At 38.4% G+C, this 22,658-nt stretch overlaps 1 protein-coding gene across 3 annotated transcripts in view; it reads right to left on the reverse strand.

The window, feature by feature from the left end:
* LOC124605116 (T-cell immunomodulatory protein) overlaps window positions 1-22,658 on the reverse strand; it is a 450,797-nt gene that overhangs the window by 5,460 nt on the left and 422,679 nt on the right. For all 3 annotated transcript variants that reach the window (XM_047136574.1, XM_047136576.1, XM_047136575.1), the window contains 4 exons: window positions 16,074-16,223; window positions 15,039-15,216; window positions 4,444-4,699; window positions 3,304-3,453 (listed from right to left, as the gene is read on the reverse strand). In XM_047136574.1, the coding sequence (XP_046992530.1) occupies window positions 3,304-3,453; window positions 4,444-4,699; window positions 15,039-15,216; window positions 16,074-16,223 (734 nt within the window). The remainder of the gene's footprint in view (window positions 1-3,303; window positions 3,454-4,443; window positions 4,700-15,038; window positions 15,217-16,073; window positions 16,224-22,658) is intronic.

Here is a 22,658-nt window from a genome sequence, read left to right on the forward strand (position 1 = left end):
TGCTGAACACAACATGCTTGATTTCAAAGGCTGCTTCACAGCCCATGTCATCTTGATCCTTACTCCAAGCACCTGCTCTTCTGAACTACATAGATAAAGAGTTATCCTTGTAACACTCCTTTATTCACACAACCTTCCTGCCCTCAGCTTCCACTAACCCCTTCACCACACCTTCTTCCCAACAGTCTCCCCTTCCACTGTTCTGTCACTCCTGCCAAATCCACTTCCCCATTTCATTGTCACTGTGTGTGCTCCAGGATCACACACGCTCCGGTTCCCATGTGCCACGTCCCTGTCCCACGAATCTGTTGCCTCTCCCTCATACTTTCCTATCTCGCACACCTGCTGCCTCCCTCTTAGCCATCAGCCATTCTATTCCAATCATCCCTCCTGCTACCTCCCCCTTTTCTCCCCTCACCCACCCCACCTAACACGACGACTCATCCCAGTGTACCTGTCAAATTGCAGCTGCAGCATTGTACTCTGATGGATAAAAAACTGCAACACCAAAAAATAATTAACATAGAGTATGTAAATTTTGGATATACACATTTGTCTAGATAACATATTTAAGTGGTTGACATTGCAAGATCACAGGTTAATGCAAGTGTAAGATAAGTGATGGCAAATGTGAAATACTGTCACATTAATAATTGGTGTAGCCGCCAAATGTTGAATGCAAACATGAAACATGCATGCATTGTGCTGCACAGGTGCTGGATGCCAGTTTGTGGAATAGAGTTCCATGCCTATTGGACTTGGTCGGCCAATGCAGGAAAGCTTAATGCGGGTTACAGGTGACACTGGAGTTGTTGTCTGACGATGTCCCATATGTCTTTAATTGGAGACGGATCTGGTGATTAAGCAGGCCGAGGCAACATGTTGACACTCTATAGAGCATGTTGCATTACAACAGAGGTTGGTAAACACACTGGAATCCTGTTCATGAATGCAGCACAACAGGTCGTATCACTAGACTGACGTACAAATTTGCAGCCAGGGAGCACTGAATAATCACGAGAGTGCTCCTGCTGTCATATGAAATTGCACCCCAGATTATAACTGCAGGTGTAGGTCCAGTGTGTCTAGCATGCAGACAGGTTGGTTGCAGGCCCTCAACTGGCCTGGTTGTAACCATCACACAGCCATCACTGTCACCGAGGCAGAACCATCCTTCACCGGAAAACATAAAAGAGTTCAACCATGTCCTCCAATGACCCCTTGCTTGACACCACTAAGTCGCAAGTGGTGGTGGTTTGGAGTCAGCGGAATGACCACTACAGGGCAACTGGCTCCGAACTATCCTCGATTGAAGTAACTGATATGTAACAGTTTGCTGCATCACTATGGTGTCACCTGCTGTTCAAATTGCTGCTGCAGATGTGGCACGATGCCCAGAGCCAAACTCCGAACTCAGTGGTTTTCCCTCTCGATACTGCAACATGGACATCTGGAGCCCGGTCTTCTTGCAACTGTACATTCCTGCGATCACTGCTGCTAGTAATCATGTACAGTGGCTACATTCCTAGCAAGCTTTTTGCAGTATTGCAGAAGGAACAGGCAGCATCTTGTAGCTCTATTACATGACCTCTTTCAAACTAAGTGAGATACTGAGAATGGCATTTTTGCTTCCTTAAAGATAAGAGTCGAGGGACATGAAAGGGAAGCAGTGGTTGGGAAAGGAGTGAGACAGGGTTGTAGCCTCTCCCCGATGTTATTCAATCTGTATATTGAGCAAGCAGTAAATGAAACAGAAGACAAATTTGGAGTAGGTATTAAAATCCATGGAGAAGAAATAAAAACTTTGAGGTTCGCCGATGACATTGTAATTCTGTCAGAGACAGCAAAGGACTTGGAAGAGCAGTTGAACGGAATGGACATTGTCTTGAAAGGAGGATATAAGATGAACATCAACAAAAGCAAAATGAGGATAATGGAATGTAGTCGAATTAAGTCGGATGATGCTGAGGGAATTAGATTAGAAAATGAGACACTTAAAGTAGTAAAGGACTTCGCTATTTGGGGAGCAAAATAACTGATGATGGTCGAAGTAGAGAGGATATAAAATGTAGACTGGCAATGGAAAGGAAGGCGTTTCTGAAGGAGAGGAATTTGTTAACAGCGAGTATAGATTTAAGTGTCAGGAAGTTTTTTCAGCAAGTATTTGTATGGAGTGTAGCCATGTATGGAAGTGAAACATGGACGATAAATAGTTTAGACAAGAAGAGAATAGAAGCTTTTCAAATATGGTGCTACAGAAGAATGCTGAAGATTAGATGGGTAGATCACATAACTAATGAGGAGGTATTGAATAGAATTGGGGAGAAGAGAAATTTGTGGCACAACTGGACTAGAAGAAGTTGGTAGGACATGTTCTGAGGCATCAAGCGATCACGAATTTAGTATTGGAGGGCAGTGTGGAGGGTAAAAATCGTAGAGGGAGACCAAGAGATGAATACACTAAGCAGATTCAGAAGGATGTAGGCTACAGTACGGGGAGATGAAGCAGCTTGCACAGGATAGAGTAGCATGGAGAGCTGCATCACACCAGTCTCAGGACTGAGGACCACAACAACAACAAAGGCATTCTTGACTAACATCAACTCACTCTGTCCAATCTCAAAGGTAACTAATGCTCAAAACTGTTACATGTATTTAAAGCAAACTTGATTTGCATCCCTATATTGGCACTACAAGCCCACTCTTATGTGACTAGCATGAAATTCAAATAAACATTGTCTTCCAGATGTAGAAACACTCGTACCAATTTTCATTTATGTAATTCAACTCATTCTTGGAGACATAATTTTTTTTTTCCATCAGTACATATTCAGCCAGCAGAATAAAGCTCTATGTGTGCGAGGGGGGGGGGGGGGGGATAAACGGTTTGGCTTGACAACAATTAACAGATATTACAAGGCAGCAACAGAGAGGATGTCTAAATTTAATGACTATGACTCCTCCGTGCAAAGACCTGACTGTGACAAATAAATTAAATTGAGTCCAAGACTGTATATTCTATGAAAACACAACATTGAGTAACTACTACAAAGATGAAAAATGGGTCATTTTCAAGAGGTACTTCCAAAAGGACTCATTATCTTTGTACATACGTATTGAGAAAAAATTATACAATAAACTGAATAACTCCCCACTTTTACTTTATACACAGTCTAGTATAAGTACAAAAGCTACTAGGGCGGAAGTGGTGTCATTAGCATGAGTGTTAATCTCCTAAAGTAACACATCAGTATGCTTAAACTGAAATAAAGTATATAATAACTGTCATGAAAAGACACTTACCACAATCTTTGTGTGCGACTGCACAACAGCCTGGCGTTGGGCACAAGAAGTATGGTGGCAGCATACACTGTCTCAGGCTTTGGCTGCAGCGAGTCAGTTTATGCCCATTTGAACACTTAGATATCTGATAATCAGCTGTCATTGGGCACTGTGTTTTGGAGTTAAGTAATATATGTGCATGAAATGTTGCAGTTGAAACAAAGTTAATCAATTGACTTGGTGAGGATGGGAAAAAGAAGGAAAAAGAAAAAGTGCAAATGCACAAAAATATGCAAAGAAGAAAGAGTGTCTATTTATGGATGTGTTAATATTTATTGCTAAACTCCAGTTTATTAGAAGATATGATATCTATATACTACAAATCTATATGTATTACTCTCATATGGACCATGAAGACAAGATTAGACTAATTACAGCAAGTACAGAGGCATTTTTTCTTCCCATGTTCCATTTATGAATGGGATAGGAAGAAACCCTAATATGTTGTGCGATGCAAAGCACAGTGTGTCATGCAGTTCAAAATCGTGTGCACAGTATGGGTGTAGATATCTACTGCATCATGATCACCTTATTGATGAAATGAACTTGTCATGTTCCTCTATTATCCATGTAAATTGCAGAATTTGAACAGTGCCACGCATGATGGAAAACAAGAAATTTCTCAAGTGGTAAAATCAAAATTTAATTCAGCTGTTCACATACATCAGATAGTCAGCAGAGAAACAGCATTACAAAAACCAAGGACCAGTTTAGATGCCTACAAGCATATATCACGTTTATATACTGCTTACATTGCTCACAATGATCTTCCTTCATCATGGTAGTCTTGCCATGTTGCTTTAGTAAGGGAAAAAAGTAAATTTATGCTTTGCGTACATCAGTCATCTCTAATGGAGCCCAATTATAAGACTAATCTTTTATGGTAGCTGAAATATGCATTCAAAATTTTTGGTAACATTTTTGGAGAAAATCAGTCTTGTAAGCTATATAAAATTATGAAATATGTATTTTGAAATATGCATTTTTCTTTTTTCATCCGTAAAATCCTGTCAGTTTTACTGGAAACTAACAACCACATAGCAAATGAACTATTACTCAGAGAGTCTTTAAAGGAAAAAACTTAAAATTTTTAAAGGATATCTTGATTGCATATTGCACATTTCTCTTTTAGAACTTCATTAGTAACTGGTAGTGGATCCGCGAGTGCTTCATTAATAAGATCTGCAATAGAATCAGAAGCTGCTGATACATATATTCTTAGCCAGGTGTCCATGAGATGTGCAGATATTTGTTCATGCATGTTCAATGGCTTTTCTCTTGCAGTAATCTTCAGACTTTTTAGGGCAGTGATAGCATGCAGCACCTGGAGCAGCTGTTCTAGCTCTGTTATGTATTTCTGAAAAATTAGAGAAAAATAATTGTTATAATGGTAGTGATAATAATGATGATGATGATGATGATAATACAGGCGGCATTAATGAGTTAGTTCACAAACATTGTTACTTCAACTCCAGCAGTGAATGATTTCAGACAACACTATTAAGTTGAATTAACTACTTTTTATCACACTGCCATGAATCAACAGACCAATACAGAGTTATAGAAGCTGAAAAATTATTTAGTTTCTGGAACCTGAATTTGTTTTATCTCAAAAATAGAAGAAAAAGGGATATTTTACAGTTGAAAACAGGAAAATAAACTGCAACCGTAGTTCAAGAATGAATATAACACTGGAAATCTTGAATACCAAAAACAGAAGATATGAAGTGACTATGAACAGAATCATACACAAGACTATGTACGTTACAGAGGAATGAGAATGAAAGAAGTAGAAAATTTTGGGGAGACAAACTCAAGCAAAAGAAGAACTCTCTCATAACTGGTTTGAAGCCCAGCTGAAAAAGGAGGAGAGAAGAGGAGTAACACCCAGTAAAAAGTTCAATATAGTTCCAGGTGACAGTGTCTGTGAGAGCCCCTCTTGAATGTTATAGATGAACAAGACTAACAGCTTCAGTAGTGGGCAAATGGGATAATCTCAGTGGTGGAGTAGATGGCAAAGCCTGTCTTACAAAAAGGAACTAAAATCCAGATGAAGTATGAGGCAGATGCAGGTCAGCATTTGAGCTCCATGTTCTACTGCATTCTGGGAATCACAGTCTCAGTCTTAAGTTCTGGAATGCAGCAATGCATTTCTCAGAAGCTCTCAGTAACTGTGCATGATCAAAACACATACAGAAGACACTACTCTAGGTGGTAAGCCGAAAGGTGAATCCATCATTGCACCAAACAATGCAATTGGGCCCCTGGATTCTGAAGAACCCAAACCAACATGCTGGAATACGAAATAATTGAAGCCTCCTACCAATGGGAATTCTAACATATGACCAAAAAATATATATATTTGTTCAACAACCTTATACAAGTGGAAAATTAAAACAGCTCACCAAAATTCTTCATTAACAGATTATAATAATTTTCATTCTATGGGAAACAAAATTCAAAGCTGCAACATGTAATGGAGTTCAAGAATTACTGGATTTATAAAGGCAACTTGTTGTGAACAAGAGGATTAGTGACTCAGTGGAGGAATTTACGTCAAAGGAGTTCTTTGCTAACAAAAAGATGTGCAAAGAAAACATGTATGTTAATTAATGACTGTGCGTCAGTCATTGTTGACAACAAAAAAAAAAAAGAAAGTAGAGGACTTCTGGGAATGGTTAGAATAAAAAATTCAGAAAATTCCACATAATAATGTTAAAATTCTAGTGGGACAGTTAATTGCCCAAATTGGGAAAAAGTAATGTTTCCATAAAATTGTTGGGGACTTTCCAGCACATAATGATCAAACAAAATGGTGAAAGATTTATAGGAGTGTGTTAATCTCTCCAGGTGAAACTGATGTCAACAAGTTTTAAGAGATGGCCCCGAAAATACAAAACCTCTTGGAAATCACCAAATAAATTACTTGGAGAACTCCAGATAGACCATGAATGTGATGGCTGAGAAAGGATAACTATCAAAAAGAGAACACCATTTAACTTTTGTCACGAAAAAGTTCATCCCTCAACTCATTAAACCTTAATAAGAAAAGAATAGTTAGATTTGATTTAGAGAACTTACTCATAACAACAATGAAAGAACTCTGTTTTAAAATTCTCAGATACTGATTCCCAAATGTGGGAAGAGACAAAGGACAGGATGATCAAGATTGCTGAGAAGACAGCATCAAAAGGGATAACTAAGAAACATAGGTTGTGGAACCAAGAGTCTGAGGAAGCCCTGACAAAATGGAAGCAGGTATGGCAAGAATGGTATTCAAACAGGAAGGTATATTCATTTTTAAAATTTAAAGAAGTCTGAAGATAAACAGCAACTGTGATAAGAAATGGTAAGTGTTTATGTGATAAAGACAAACTCCATCAAATTGAAAATGATTTTTAGAAAAGCAAAACTTGAGTCTTTTACAAAGTGTTTAATTATAACCTCTCAAGGTACAATCATCCAAATCATTGGTTTCAAAAAGAAAATGGATAACTAGCATTACCCAGCAAAGGAAACTGTGAATTATTAGCTAAATATTTTTAGTAAATATTACGCTGTGATGAACCACAACAAAGACTTCCAAGCCCAACTCCTTGAGTAAATTTCGAGAACTGAAGTCACCAGATAAGAAGGAACTTACAGAAATAGTTCAAGACAGAGAAATTGCAAAGCACCAGATAGCAATGCCTATTAATTCATCCTTTACATAATAATGGAGATAAAATTGATGCCAACAATTACAGAGGAATATCACTGTTGCCAATTACATACAATACCCCTTGCAGAGCACTAATTAACAGGCTAAAGAAGCAGGTAGACATCCAGATCATGGAGTATTGAGGTTACTTTTGACAGGGAACATCACTTGTGGAGCAGATCCTGGAGCTTAAACTCATAATGTAAGACAAAGTAGCAAGATGCACACACTATCGTGCTGTGTTTGTGCACATCAAAACGGCATATGCTTTAACAAAACATGTCTATTTCAAATATTAGAAGAATTTGGTGCGGGTGATAAAACAAAAAAAAACTTAATTCTGCAGACACCAATAAAAACAAAATCTAAAAGTTAATTCTTGGAACAGATATGTGAATCTTTCAGTGTGTGAAAATATGTGAGACAAGATTGTCTATCCCCTATTTGTTTAATTATGTCCTTGAAAAGGTGATTCAAGAATGGAAAGAACAATTAAAAAAGTATGGAGTAAATGAAATACGACTATACCATGTGTACCAGTATGTAATGAGCATTAAGATACAAATGTGTCGATAGGGAACATTTGTTGTGAACGAGCTTTAATTTTTTTTGTTTGGTTGGTATGACATCTTTCAAAGATATTTAGTATACATCAAGCCATGGAACAAACATCATCATACGTTTTCATCATGTTAACAATGTCAAATTTTGTACCAGAAAGTGATGATTTGCGGAAAGCATTAATTTTTTGTTTTGATTTGAAAAAAAGTGCTGCAGAGTCGCATCGAATGCTTGTCGAGGCATATGGTGATCCTGCCCTATCAGAAGCAACATGCAAAAGATGGTTTCAACGGTTCAGAAGTAATGATTTTGATGTAAGAAATGAAGAACGTGGAAGACCACCAAAAAAGTTCGAAGACGCCGAATTGCAAGCAATATTGGATGAAGATGATACTTTGAGTCAGAAGCAAATGGAAGCAATGCTAAATGTTGCACAACAAACAATTTCTGACCGTTTGAAAGCTATGGGAAGGATCCAGAAGTGTGGAAAATGGGTGCCACATGAATTGAATGAAAGACAGATGGAAAACCGAAAAAACATTTGTCAAATTTTGCTTCAAAGACATGAAAGAAAATTAATTTTGCATCAAATTGTTACTGGTGATGAAAAATGGATTTATTTTAAGAATCCTAAACGGGAAAAATCATGGGTTAATCTGGGACAACCATCAACATCGACTGAAAAACCAGATCGATTCGGCAAGAAGACAATGCTCTGTGTTTGGTGGGACCAGAAAGTTGTGGTGTATCATGAGCTTCTAAAACCCGGTGAAACTGTGAATACTAATCACTACAGACAACAAATGATCAATTTGAACTATGCATTGATCGAAAAAAGACCAGAATGAGACAGAAGACATGGCAAAGTAATTTTTTTACACGACAATGCACCTGCACACAAAGCAAAACCGGTTCAGGATACAATCAAAACACTTGGCTGGGAGCTGCTACCCCACCTGCCATATTCACCAGACTTGGCCCCTTCCGACTACCATTTGTTTTTATCAATGGGACACGCACTGACTGAGGGACACTTCCATTCCTACGAAGAAGTCGAAAATTGGGTGTCTGATTGGTTTGCTTCAAAGGACGAACATTTCTATTGGTGTAGTGTCCACAAATTGCCAGAAAGGTAGTCAAAATGTATAGAAAGCAATGGTCAGTACTTTGAATAAAATGTTTTTACTTTCTTATTCAAAATTAGTGTTTCATTTTCACAAAGAAACGCTCATTTCATACTGGTACACCTGGTAAAAATAAGAATCTGGAAATTCACTATTTAGCTTTTGCTGCCAATCTTGCAATATTGACCATGGAAACAGCATTATGTGATGTTACTGTTCTCACAGCCCATCCTGATATTAATACATGTATACAAGCCTCAAGAGCAGTAGTATCAGCAAGTTGTGAGAATAAGTAAAACTGGATGTCTGGAAACATTAACGTGTGTGTTTTGCCATGTATTGTTGTTGTGGTGGTGGTGGTCTTCAGTTCAGTGAAGTTTGGTGCAAGTTTTCACACTATTCTGTGCAAGATTCTTCATTTCTTTATAGCTATTGCAGCCTACCTCCATTCGGATCTGCTTATGGTAATCAAGCCGTGGTCTCGCTCTACAATTTTTAATCCTCAGGATGTATTCCTTCTTTTAAACAGTGGAAAATCCAGGGTATAATAATGACAGTACTATGAAAAAGGAAGATTGCTACTCACCGTGTAGACAAGATGTTGAGTCACAGACAGATGCAACAAAAAGACTGTCATACATGTTGAGCTTTCAGCCAAAAGGCCCTTTTCTAAAGTAGACAACACACACACACACATTCACGCAAGCACAATTCACATACACTACGCGTACGTGTGAGCTGTGTCTGCATGAATATGCATATGTCCTGATATCCTGGATGGAGGAGGTGCAGCTGCATCTGCAGTTGACCCCCATAGAGAAGCTCAGCAGGGCTACAAGAACCCATAGGAGCTGTCTGGAAGGCCATCAAAAATACTGTATTGCCTTCTTGGTGGGAAAGTCCTGCAGCTATTTTTTTCATCTGGATTTTAAAGGTGTAAACCATACATTCAGTCTCCCTGTTAGATTTGCGGTGAAAAGGAGGGGTGTGAACACGGCGAATGCTTGACCACACACAGAAATCACAAAATGCCTGGGACAGGAACTGAGGTCCATTGTAGAAATGAGAGTAGCTGGGGGACACTCCACAGAAACTTTTTTTTGAGAAAGCATGAGTAGTGACTTTGATAGTGGTCGAGGAGCACCAGACGACATATGGAAAATGGGTCAATGACAATCAGCTAAAATACATCCGCAAATGGATCCACAAAAAATACAAAGAGCTGGCTTGCTAGAGGCCAGAGGGAGAATGAAGGCTTGGGCACTGCATGTTGACTAGCAGACTGAGGACCTGCAGCAACCAAATGCCAGCTCCTGGTCAATGCCAAGCCAAGCTTTGGTGCAGGAAATACCACAGTGACCCTCATGTAACAGCTGTTAGACCTCCCACTGCAAACTCCTGGGAATAACCACCCTAGGCTCTGTGTCATCTGTGGAGAGCAGGAGGACCCTGTCTAAGACTGAGAGACAGTGGTGCAAGACAAAGTAGTTACAGAGTGGATCGGAAGTGCGGCCCAGAGGTTGAGACGACCATCCATGCTGGACAAAGGAGATGTCTGCTGAAGAATGGGGTCACATGCTGTGGCCTTGCCGACCTGGGTACTAGTGATTGGAACTCCATCCACCACTTGGCGGGAGGCAATATCATAGTGATATTTGGAGAGGAACAAGGTCTACTGCTGCAACCTGTGGGCCGATTTGTTGGCATCCGAGGAGGACAGACTAAATAACAAAACTACTGGCTTGTTGTGTCAATGAGGTAGAATTTTGTACCGTGTAAGGAAACATGAAGTTTGGTGACCAATACACAATGGCCAGAGCCTCATTCTCGACCTATGCTAGGCTGAGAGTTTTGGATGTAAACACCAGTGACTGCTCCAAGCTGTCTGCATTTTGATGGGCAAGGACTTCTCCTTGCTATACTGCAAGGCTTCCATAGCCAAAACCAATGGTTTGCTGGGATCAGAAGTAACTAGACATGGTGTCAACTTGAGGGCAGTCCTCCAACGTGCTGAAGGCCTCGACACACACTGGAGATCACAGAAATGAAGCTCCTTTGTGGAGAATGTGGTAGAGAGGGTGTGCAATGCTAGACACCCTGGGAATAAACCAGTGGTACTAGGCAATTTTACCCTGGATAGCCTACTGGTGTGGCCCAGATACTCTAGAGATGGTTGGGAAAATCTGGACTTCTGTAGATTGCAACACAGACCAATGGTCGGGAGATTGCACACGTGGTCGCTCTTAGTGAACTTCTGTAGATTACAATGCAGACCAATGGTCAGGAGATTGTGCAGGTGGTTGCTCTTAGTATGTCCAGTAAAGACAGTGTCAACCAGGTAGTTGAAAAAGTGTGGAATATTGGATGTGACCTGTTCCAGACAGTGTTGAAAAATTGTGGGGCCACTTGTCGAAAGGTGTATTAAGAACTGTGATATGCTTGGACTCCTCATTCCAAGGGTAACATGCGATACGCTTCAGAAAGTTCAAGTCTGGATAAGAATTGACCCTGTGCTAAGTGTGTGAACAACTCATCTGAATGTGGCAATGAGTATGTGTCAGCACAGACTGTGAATTTATGGTGACCTCAAAATTGCCACAAAGTCATCATAGACCAGAGTGTTTCCTCACAATGACAAGGGGTGTGGCCCATTCACTAGGTGAAACGGGAACCACAACGCAAGGGATGAGAGTCAGTCCAGCTCTGCCTTGATTTGGAAGCAGAGAGCTATAGAAATCTGCTTAGCATGAAAAAATCTAGGACAAGCCATCTGCTTCAGGGTTATGTAGGCTTGAAAGTCTGTGGTGCTCCCTAAGCCTTCCACAGAGATGTCCTGAAATTCTGAGCACAGATATTCCAATGATAGAGAAGAGACTTCAACAGATACCAACTGTATGGAGTCCACGGCTAAAAGGCCAAAAGCCTGAAAGGCATCAAACCCGAAAAGTTTTACTGAACTAGTATTGTAAATGGCAATAAAGACAATACACTGAGTCATTGATCTATAGGTAATGTCAGCCATAAATTGACCAAGCAAGCGGATTAGCTGTTTAGCATATCCCCATAGGCTCCTGTTTACGTGTGACAGTGGCGGAGAGCCAAGCTCTGAATATGTTTAGGCATTAAGAAGGGAAACTGCCGTGCTGGTGTCTACCTGCTGGTGCAGCTATTGCAAGAGAACCAAAACCTCAATAAAAGGCTTGTTGGAACCCTGATCAGGAACTGTCCCTGACAATGTCACTTCCTGGATATCCATATCCATGTTCTTCCATGCTGCGTTCTGTGCAGTTAAGTGGCAGACTACTACAATGTGGCCTTTTTCTTGACACTTACAACTGGCAGCTCAACAATGGGACACTCTGATCTATCATGTTGGAAGTAACAAGATGCTCATGAGAACAATAGGGAGTGGTGCCTGGAATGCTGTTTATGTTTTGTGCGGAACTTGCCGGGTTGGCCGGATTGCAATGCAGTGACATCGTCCTCCCAAGATGCAGGGGATGCATCCAGCCATCCTGTACTGCAATGACATCACACCATGCTTCCAGAAGCTGACCAGTAGTGTGTGAGATCTCATACGACTGCACAGTGGACAAAACCTCTAAGGCGGAAGGGTTTTCTAATTGGAGGGCCAGACTTCCTTATCTGGGACAGAGCAGTTGATAACATCGTGAACATGATGTCAACATACAGCTCTTTCAAACTGGCCATAACAAAAGGGCACTTGTGACTAAAGCCATCAAGGATCATGGCTCAGGCTTGATAACACTGATGGGGCTGCTTCTTGCATTGATAGAATTCAACCCTAGCGAACATGACGTTTGTGCAGAAGTGATAATAGGAAGACAACAACGAGCATAAATTGTCAAATGAAAATGAGGAAGGTTCCTGTATCATGGTCAGCTGCTGCAAGGTGGGAGAAATCCAAGAAAAAACAGTGCATGACACATCCACATCCACAGTGTGGAGGGCGGGCATGGAAATGTTGCCGTAAGTGGTGTTTGCACACTTCCCAATCTTCCACCACTTTGTCAAACAGCGGGAACTGAGGAGGAAACATAGCTGGAGGCAAATGGAGAGAGGAATACCAGCACATTTTGTTGCATGACTGTAAGAAGTTCCATCTGTTGTTGCAACAATTTATAATGTAGAGACTCCATGTCACAACAAGATGTGAAAAACAACCGCACAAAAAAACACATGAAACAAGACCCTACTCATTGCCAATGTGTTCTGACCACAAGAACACACAGATAATACTTACACAAAAATACACTTGCCATGGAGTGGCTACACTATTAGTCCAATAAACGTAGGCCAAACATCAACATATGACTGAGAGCGAGGCTGGCCACGCCCGACTCTATAAACTGTCAGCCAGCTGGTAGAGTGCATTTCACAGAGGATGCACTAACTTCCAAGAGTAGTGGCCTCTGGCGGCACTAGCATCTTCTGACAATTGAGGTGCACCATACAACTGCGCACCACGGATCGTGGGTGTGGAATTCACGTGGGTCACTATCAATGCTTCCTCTCTGTGGTGAATAGCTATCTATCTGTTTCATATTGTTGTTATTGCAGAAATAGTTTAATATGACAAGCCACCCTGATTCCTGTAAATGTAACCTCTATCTGTACAAAACACATTCAGCCTAGGATGATCATGAACAAGTTTTGGAGCCCACCAATGGTGTCTTCATTTTAATGGCTGTCATCTGTTTCACATCTTAAATTCCAATCCTTCTACAATCTACCATGGGGGCAGAAATTAGAAGGGATAACTTTGGCAGACCCATTAAAAGTCCACAATGTCAAGCCCAGCTAGTTGATAACCAAAACTCCCATCACATTTCCTTCTCTAATCACAACAAGATCATTGTTGTTACAAACTAATCAATGCTCATTATTCCCCTTATCAATCAATGTATTCAGATGTGCCACTACCATTGCAATATTAGCAACAAGGCCCCATTACTCCTTCTCTCCAAATCCATTTCTTCGTTGTTATTCCCCAGCTGACTAGTAATTCATTCACTTTATCAATTTAATCAAATAATGATGCACATGTTCTGTCAGTAGAGGATTATAATACAGACAGTAAAGACTTTAATTGATAACATTACATTATGAACCACATGATGTATTGTTTATTGTTGCAATTATTCTTTCTCCTAAATATACAACTCACACTTTGATTTAAAAGAATCCTGTATGGCCCAACACATAATGTACTCCTTCGCAATGAAACTTCAGGTATACTGTAAATGTGGTGAGAATGATTAAACTGAACATAATCTCAAGATACGTGCAATTTCATCCTTGTTATACCAATATATACATCTCTATGCATTTGTATATCAAGAGTGTTGCCAACCAGCTATATCAGATTCAGATATTATACCCAGTGCATGACATCACAAACAATGATAATTCATAAAACATCGTCAGCAGATAAAGATTACTTTTTACCACTGGCTACAGTTTAACCGGTTGTTGCTTCACCACTATTGATATGCATTATTCAGCAACACTAAAGAATAAACTTCAGAAATGCTAGAAAATATAAACAGTTATGAAAAGGATAGATTGATAACTCACCATAAAGATGACGCATTGAGTGCAGACAGAACTATTTTCAACTCAACACATCGTCATTATGGTGAGTAAAAATCTATCCTTTTCATAATTGTTGGCATTCTGACCTGGACTTTCCATAAAATATAAAATAATATGATGTGTGAAGATATGAGATCAAATCATATCCTTCACCACAACTTTGAATATTACCCTCATCATGCCATAAGAAGAAGGGTCATACCCAAGATCCTCTTCTCCCCCAGCAAATGGATATTCTGCCACCATATAAGCTACACAGATCCTAGTTCATCCCCGTCTCTCCTGACCCCCAATTCTTCATGCCAAGGATCATTCAGATGTGGGCAATCAAGATGTTTGTATGGCTAGGTCATAAGAGAAAGTGCAATCTCAGACTAGGGAAGGAACCAGGCAGAGTACTTTCTGAAAGGAAACATTACAGTATTTTCCTAGAACAGTCAGAGAAACTATGAAAGACCTAAATCTCGATAGCCAGTCTTCTCAAATATGACTCCAATCTCAATATGCCACCTCACTCCGTAACATAGTGTGGCATTTAATTGTCATTCTAAGTCTAACCATCCAAAGTGGATTTCAGTTGTTGGCTGTTGTAAGGGATTGGTCATATTCTAGGAAAAGTCTGACCAGACACACATAAGGACCCCTTAAGAAATATTTTTCCTGAAATATATAATCAGTGCATTGCTGTTTCTCACCTGAGTAAGTTTCATTTGCTGTTCCTTGTCTTCTTCTCCACTATTAGGAAGCAGAACCAGCTTTGTATGTGCCAGCCAGAATTCCACTCGCAGCCTAGGAATGTCCCAAGGAAATGGTTTTGTTGCACACGGAAGGTTCTGAAGCAGTGGGACTGCCTTGTTCTTTAAACAGTTCATTCTGCACAAGAAAAGAGTTGGAGACTTTCTGCACTTTCTAAAGTGGTACTAAATATGAATCATTCAAACTACAAAATTTGTTTACCACTGACAAAGCTACACATTTAAAATATATTTCAGAATATAATTTCAATCATTCAGAAAAGATATACAACATTTTATGATATAAAAACTCGTTCCCTGTTATCAATTTTAAGGCTGAATTTGTCACTTCACATCATCCATCATCCTAGTAAAGGTCCACATTTGGATACATAAATAAGAATGAATAATTTAATCTGCATTCTCTTAAAACTATTTCTTATGCTTCAAAAAAGTTGTTTATGAATATGAAAGCATAAGAGACTTTATAAATGTAGTAAGATTTAAAATTAACATTTTGGACATAAGAAGGTGAAAACTTAAATTTTCATATTCTATAAGTTGTCTTTCTCTGACAAGCACCATTTGCAATAACAGGCACTGTGATACATTAATTAAAATTACAGCATTATGAAAAGGGCAGATTTCTGCTCACCATACAGTGGAAATGTAGAGTTGCAGACAGGCACAAAATAAACTGCTAAACAAGTAAGTGGTCATGTATGTGAGAGTTGCATTTGTGTGTGTGTGTTGTCTAATTTAGAAGAAGGCCTTTTGGCTGAAGCAGTCTTTTTGTTGTGCCTATCAGCAACTCAACATTTTCATTATTTAATGAGTAGCAATCTATCCTTTTCATAATATTGTCACTATTCCATCCTGGATTTTCCACTATTTGATTAATTAAAATTAAACATATGAAAATTAGTTTGATTAAAACTATTGCAAATTTTTACCCTTAAAAAGATAACTAAAACTTGTTTGAACTATTTGGATTACCTTATTAATTCCAAGTATTCTCCAGTGTCTATAAGTGGTTTAGCTGCATTGTTTGCAAGACAGGAACTTAAATTATCTTCAGGTATATATGAGCAAAATATTACTTGTCCAGGTTTCCGAAGGACAAGATGGTCATATAACTTGCATATACTGTGGATGTAAATAATAAACAGCAATATTAACACTTACAGTATACTACAATTAGTACTCTGCTATTAGTGTTAGTAACAATGATGTCATAAAAAGGAATTGTTGCTGTAACTGATAAAATACAATACATTTACTTCAGAATAATTAATGTAGGCTAAGAGACAGATTATGTTTACATCTTGAAGAAAGAATGTCACTGAGAAATGATTTAGCCACATCTTAGGAGTTGTTTCCAGAATGAATTTTTCACTTACAGTGGAGTATACTCGAGTACTTTTGTGAAGTTTGGATAATACAAGAGAAGTACAGGCAGAAACAAATCTGTAAGTAATGCTATGGTAGCTCTGTCAGTAATGACAGCCAGTTACAGCAGTGCCCACAAAAGTCAAGTATCTGGGCTCAAGGCTCATTTTGGCACACAGTTTTAATGTGTGAGGAAGTTTCAAAATTGTTTCACCTGTTCATTGATTTTAGAATTCCTAAAAAGTTTTTGTCTAAAACTGTTGCAGGTAATAAAATGTGGTGTTGTAGATATAACCCAAAAACAAAACAACAATCAAGCCTGTAGAATATTGCTTCATCACAATAACAGAAGATAGCAGAACAGGTGAAACCTAACATCGAAATAATGGTTTTTTTTATCAACAGGATGAGGATTGCACCTATAATAAATTTGTTACCCGTGGATCAACAATTAGTCACGCCAAAGACCTATGAACAAAATGAGCTGCAATATGGTGATATGGCAATCAAAGGATTGCTCCTCTACCGCAACACTCCTGACATGGTCATACAGTGCTGATTGCTGTTTTTTAAAAACTAAAGTGACAGTGATTTACTTCAAAACATTAACACCTGACATGCCACTCAGTGTCTTTTTCTTTTTCCCTAATGAAAAGGTGTCAAAATCCCTACAGTAGTTCCTTCACATACAGAGAGAATAATGAAGGAAGAGGGGGGGGGGGGGGGGGGGGGGGGGGGGGCTTTAATTTAACCACCTCTGTAGCCAAACATTTAGCATCACTGTCTTAAGTGTGGAAGTACCCGAGTTTGATTTGCAATACATCCTCAGGTTCTTTTCTGAGCTAGAGAGGTTTAGAACAGCCTTATGAGGTCAAATGAGAAGCTGGTTGAATAAAGAAGAATAAGCATCATCATCATCAAGATTCATTTACTGACAATACCAGCTAGAGGGATCAGTAAAATAATGATCACATATCCCACAATCATATACTACTCTTAAGGCTTAATGCCTAATCCTTATGTGTGGTGTCTATGTTTATGTATAGATGACTTGGCATTGTAGTTAGCATTGCTGAAGTCAATTAGAATACTAATTTGTTTTTGATCAGAACTTACATATTCGTATATTAATTGTTACCAGAATTAGTTCCATGTTATTTATAGAGTAAAGCTTTTCATATTATGAAACAGTTCACATAAAATACACTTTATTATTTGCTGATTGTATTAGCACACAAAAATAATTTTGTAAAGGTTTTTTGTCCATTGTAAAATTTCATAATCACAACAATACTATTGTCATGAATCTATATACAGGCCAGTGTTAGGCCAAAGTAAGTTAGCTGTTGGAGAGCAGTAAGAAAGCAGCTGTGACCAGTACATGAGTTGTTGGTAGTGAATATTGTTAAATGAGGAAATGACGTAACTTGGATGTTTAGACTTATTTGAAAAGTAGTAACCTATTCCATATCATGTATCTAATTGACAAAAGGAAAATTCAGGATTTTTGCTGTGGAAAAGAACGAAGAATTATTGCAACCAAAAATTGTCGTCAGCATCAGTCTTTCTAAGTTAAGAATACAAGAAATCATGCCATCTTTCTTGCTTCAAAACTCTTAAGGTATTGAAATAATGCCATTTTATTACTTGAGAGTCATGACTAAAAAATTTTGTATCGCTTTTTTTGTATATACTGATATCAGAAGTATTGCAAGTAGCAGAAAGGAAATGTTTTGAGGAGTTAGAAGAGATGAAACAATTCTCACCAAATACACTAAATGGTACTTATAAAAGCAATCACTTTGATCTAACTGTCAATTCCATACAGATTACAGTTAGTCAAATTATTCATAACAGTATACAGTAGAAACACCTAGCAAGAGACCGCATCACTACTTTCCTACTGTCTCTATGATAGAAATTCTTTTGTAAACCACCCTTACACAAATCCTGCCACAAAACACACACACACCACAAAAACATAAAGTTACAGACAAATTACAGTACATAACCTGGGAGAACGACATTCATTCTTTTGTGACACAACAAATATTATGCAGTAAGATGGATTAATGAAAAAATATCAATAGATAATTTTGTTGTGAAAGTGAACCAGAGACTATGTTTTACTGGCAGAACACTTATCAGATGCAACAGGTCTACTAAAGAGACTGCCTACACAACACTAGTCTGTCCTCTTTTGGAGTATCAATGGATGGTATGGGATCCACATCAGACAGGACTGACTAGGACATTGAGAAAGTTCAAAGAAGGACAGCTCATTTTGTATTACTGCAAAATAGGGAAAGTGTGTCATGGATATGGTCCACAAGTTGGGGTGGCAATCATGGCATTTTTTGTGGTGGCAGGATCTTTTCCTGAAATTTCAATCACCAACTTTCTCCTCTGAATGTAAAAATATTTTGTTGGCATCCACCTACACATGGAGAAATGCTCTTCATAATAAAATAAGAGAAATCAGAGCTCACACAGAAAGATTTAAGTGTTTGGTTTCCCTGTGCACTGTTCGAGAATGGAATGGTAGAGAAATAACAATTTGTCCATTTTATTTGGACTGTTGAGCTCCGTGGCTGTGGATAATGATATTTCACTATAAAAATACAGCAACCACCCACTTTTTAATGCATTTCATTTATGCCAATATGCATTTCGGGTTTGCACCCATCTTCAGCTGGCAAATTACATGTATCTTCAGTAGAGAAATAGCTTGAAGATGGTTTCATGAATCCTATGCCAGACACTTAACTGTGAACTGCAGAGTAGTCATGTAGATGCAGATACAGGTGCAAATGAACATTGAGGTATCTGATGTACTTCTAAGGCACTAGTTACCACTGCATTTTGGTTTGAAATTGCACATCAACAGTATTTATTTTTGTAGGATATTATTTGGACAATTACCAAGTGACCCCATTAAACATATTTACAGCTCACAACATGTTGGTCCAGCACCCGAGCTAAGGAACAAACAAAATTCCAACATTCCAATTAACAAATGATCAGAGGCTAACCTGTTAAAATGTATATGCAGAAGTGGACTCAAGTATATGTACGGTTTAACATTTCACAATTTCATAGAGGTAGAAATTACTACTGGCAAAATCTTTACTTTGTAGTAGATAAGATAGGCAATGGGATTTAAGAGGCACTGAACCTTCTTGTCAGTTATTCATCAGGTTAATGATAAGTAATTTATTCAAAAACATAACAGTCATAAAATTAATGTGCACCTTTCACAGTTAACCATAGTCCTGTATTGTTGACTAATACAATTGGGGCATGCCTATGTATTCACTGTAACATGAGAACTTGATGCTTCAGGACTGTGAACTATGTTGTAGTGTGCATTTTGAGAGAGAGAGAGAGAGAGAGAGAGAGAGAGAGAGAGAGAGAGAGAGAGATACAATACTAGTTCACTACTTGAGATACAGTAAGTATCAATGTTCAGTTTTTCCTCTGTACAGTGAGTCTTCATTGGAAGTAAAGAAAAATACATAATTACATTATGTTCAGAAATAAGAAACAACATGAAGAATGTGCATTTTGTAGTAAAACATAAGGCAGATCCAATTTTGAAAACAGAGCAAATGATTATTGGAAGAGAACTATCATTAAGTTAAACATCAAAATATGTCTGTCAGCAATGAAGTAACAGTTGGTGAACAAGACTGAAGGTCGGAGATAAGATACATATTATGTTTACATCTTGAAGAAAGAATGTCGCTGAGAAATGATTTAGGCACATCTTAGGAGTTGTTTCCAGAATGAATTTTTCACTTACAGTGGAGTATACTCAAGTACTTTTGTGAAGTTTGGATAATACAAGAGAAGTACATGCAGAAACTTATCTGTGAGTCATGCTATAGTAGCTCTGTCAGTAATGGCAGCCAGTTACTGCAGTGCCCACAAAAGTCAAGTATCTGGGCTCAAGGCTCATTTTGGCACACAGTTGTAATGTGTGAGGAAGTTTCAAAATTGTTTCACCTGTTCATTGATTTTAGAATTCCTAAGAAGTTTTTGTCTAAAACTGTTGCAGGTAATAAAATGTGGTGTTGTAGATATAACCCAAAAACAAAACAACAATCAAGCCTGTAGAATATTGCTTCATCACAATAACAGAAGATAGCAGAACAGGTGAAACCTAACATCGAAATAATGGTTTTTTTTATCAACAGGATGAGGATTGCACCTATAATAAATTTGTTACCCGTGGATCAACAATTAGTCACGCCAAAGACCTATGAACAAAATGAGCTGCAATATGGTGATATGGCAATCAAAGGATTGCTCCTCTACCACAACAGTCCTGACACGGTCATACAGTGCTGACTGCTGTTTTTTTAAAAACTAAAGTGACAGTGATTTACTTCAAAACCTTAACACCTGACATGTCCCTCAGTGTCTTTTTCTTTTTCCCTAATGAAAAGGTGTCAAAATCCCTACAGTAGTTCCTTCACATACAGAGAGAATAATGAAGGGAGAGGGGGGCCTTTAATTTAATCACCTCTGTAGCCAAACGTTTAGCATCACTGCCTTAAGTGCGGAAGTACCCGAGTTTGATTTGCAATACATCCTCAGGTTCTTTTCTGAGCTAGAGAGGTCTGGAACAGCCTTATGAGGTCAAATGAGAAGCTGCTTGAATAAAGAAGCATAAGCATCATCATCATCAGGATTCATTTACTGACAATACCAGCTAGTGGGATCAGTAAAATAATGATCACATATCCCACAATCATATAGTACTCTTAAGGCTTAATGCCTAATCCTTATGTGTAATGTCTATGTTTATGTACAGATGACTTGGCATTGTAGTTAGCATTGCTGAAGTCAAATAGAATACTAATTGGTTTTGATCAGAACTTACATATTTGTATATTAATTGTTACCAGAATTAATTCCATGAAATTTATAGAGTAAAGCTTTTCATATTATGAAACAGTTCACATAAAATACACTTTATTATTTGCTGATTGTATTAGCACACAAAAATAATTTTGTAAAGGTTTTTTGTCCATTGTAAAATTTCGTAATTACAACAATACTATTGTCACGAATCCATATACAGGCCGGTGTTAGGCCAAAGCAAGTTAGCTGTTGGAGAGCAGTAAAAAAGCAGCTGTAACCAGTACATGAGTTGTTGGTAGTGAATATTGTTAAATGAGGAAATGACGTAACTTGGATGTTTAGACTTATTTGAAAAGTAGTAACCTATTCCGTATCACATATCTAATTGACAAAAGGAAAATTCAGGATTCTTGCAGTGGAAAAGAACGAAGAATTATTGCAACCAACAATTGTTGTCAGCATCAGTCTTCCTAAGTTAAGAATACAAGAAATTGTGCCGTCTTTCTTGCTTCAAAGCTCTTAAGGTATTGAAATAATGCCATTTTATTACTTGAGAGTCATGACTAAAAATTTTTTTATCACTTTTTTTTTGTATATACTGATATCAGAAGTATTGCAAGTAGCAGAAAGGAAATGTTTTGAGGAGAGATGAAACAATTCTCACTAAATACACTAAATGGTACTTATAAAAGCAATCACTTTGACCTAATTGTCAATTCCATATAGATTACAGTTAGTCAAATTATTCATAACAGTATGCAGTAGAAACACCTAGCATTTCTCTATGATAGAAATTCTTTTGTAAACCACCCTTACACAAATCCTGCCACAAACACACACACACACACACACACACACACACACACAGCACAAAAACAAAAAGTTACAGACTAATTACACTACATTACGTGGGGGAATGACATTCAATCTTTTGTGGCACAACAAATACAGGGTGATTCAAAAAGAATACCACAACTTTAGGAATTTAAAACTCTGCAACGACAAAAGGCAGAGCTAAGCACTATCTGTCGGCGAATTAAGGGAGCTATAAAGTTTCATTTAGTTGTACATTTGTTCGCTTGAGGCGCTGTTGACTAGGCGTCAGCGTCAGTTGATGCTAAGATGGCGACCGCTCAACAGAAAGCTTTTTGTGTTATTGAGTACGGCAGAAGTGAATTGACAACAGTTGTTCAGCGTGCATTTCGAACGAAGTATGGTGTTAAACCTCCTGATAGGTGGTGTATTAAACGTTGGAATAAACAGTTTACAGAGAATGGGCGTTTGTGCAAAGGGAAAAGTTCTGGACGGCCGAGAACGAGTGATGAA

Source organism: Schistocerca americana, chromosome 3 (assembly GCF_021461395.2).
Source record: "Schistocerca americana isolate TAMUIC-IGC-003095 chromosome 3, iqSchAmer2.1, whole genome shotgun sequence".
Lineage (NCBI taxonomy): Eukaryota > Metazoa > Arthropoda > Insecta > Orthoptera > Acrididae > Schistocerca > Schistocerca americana.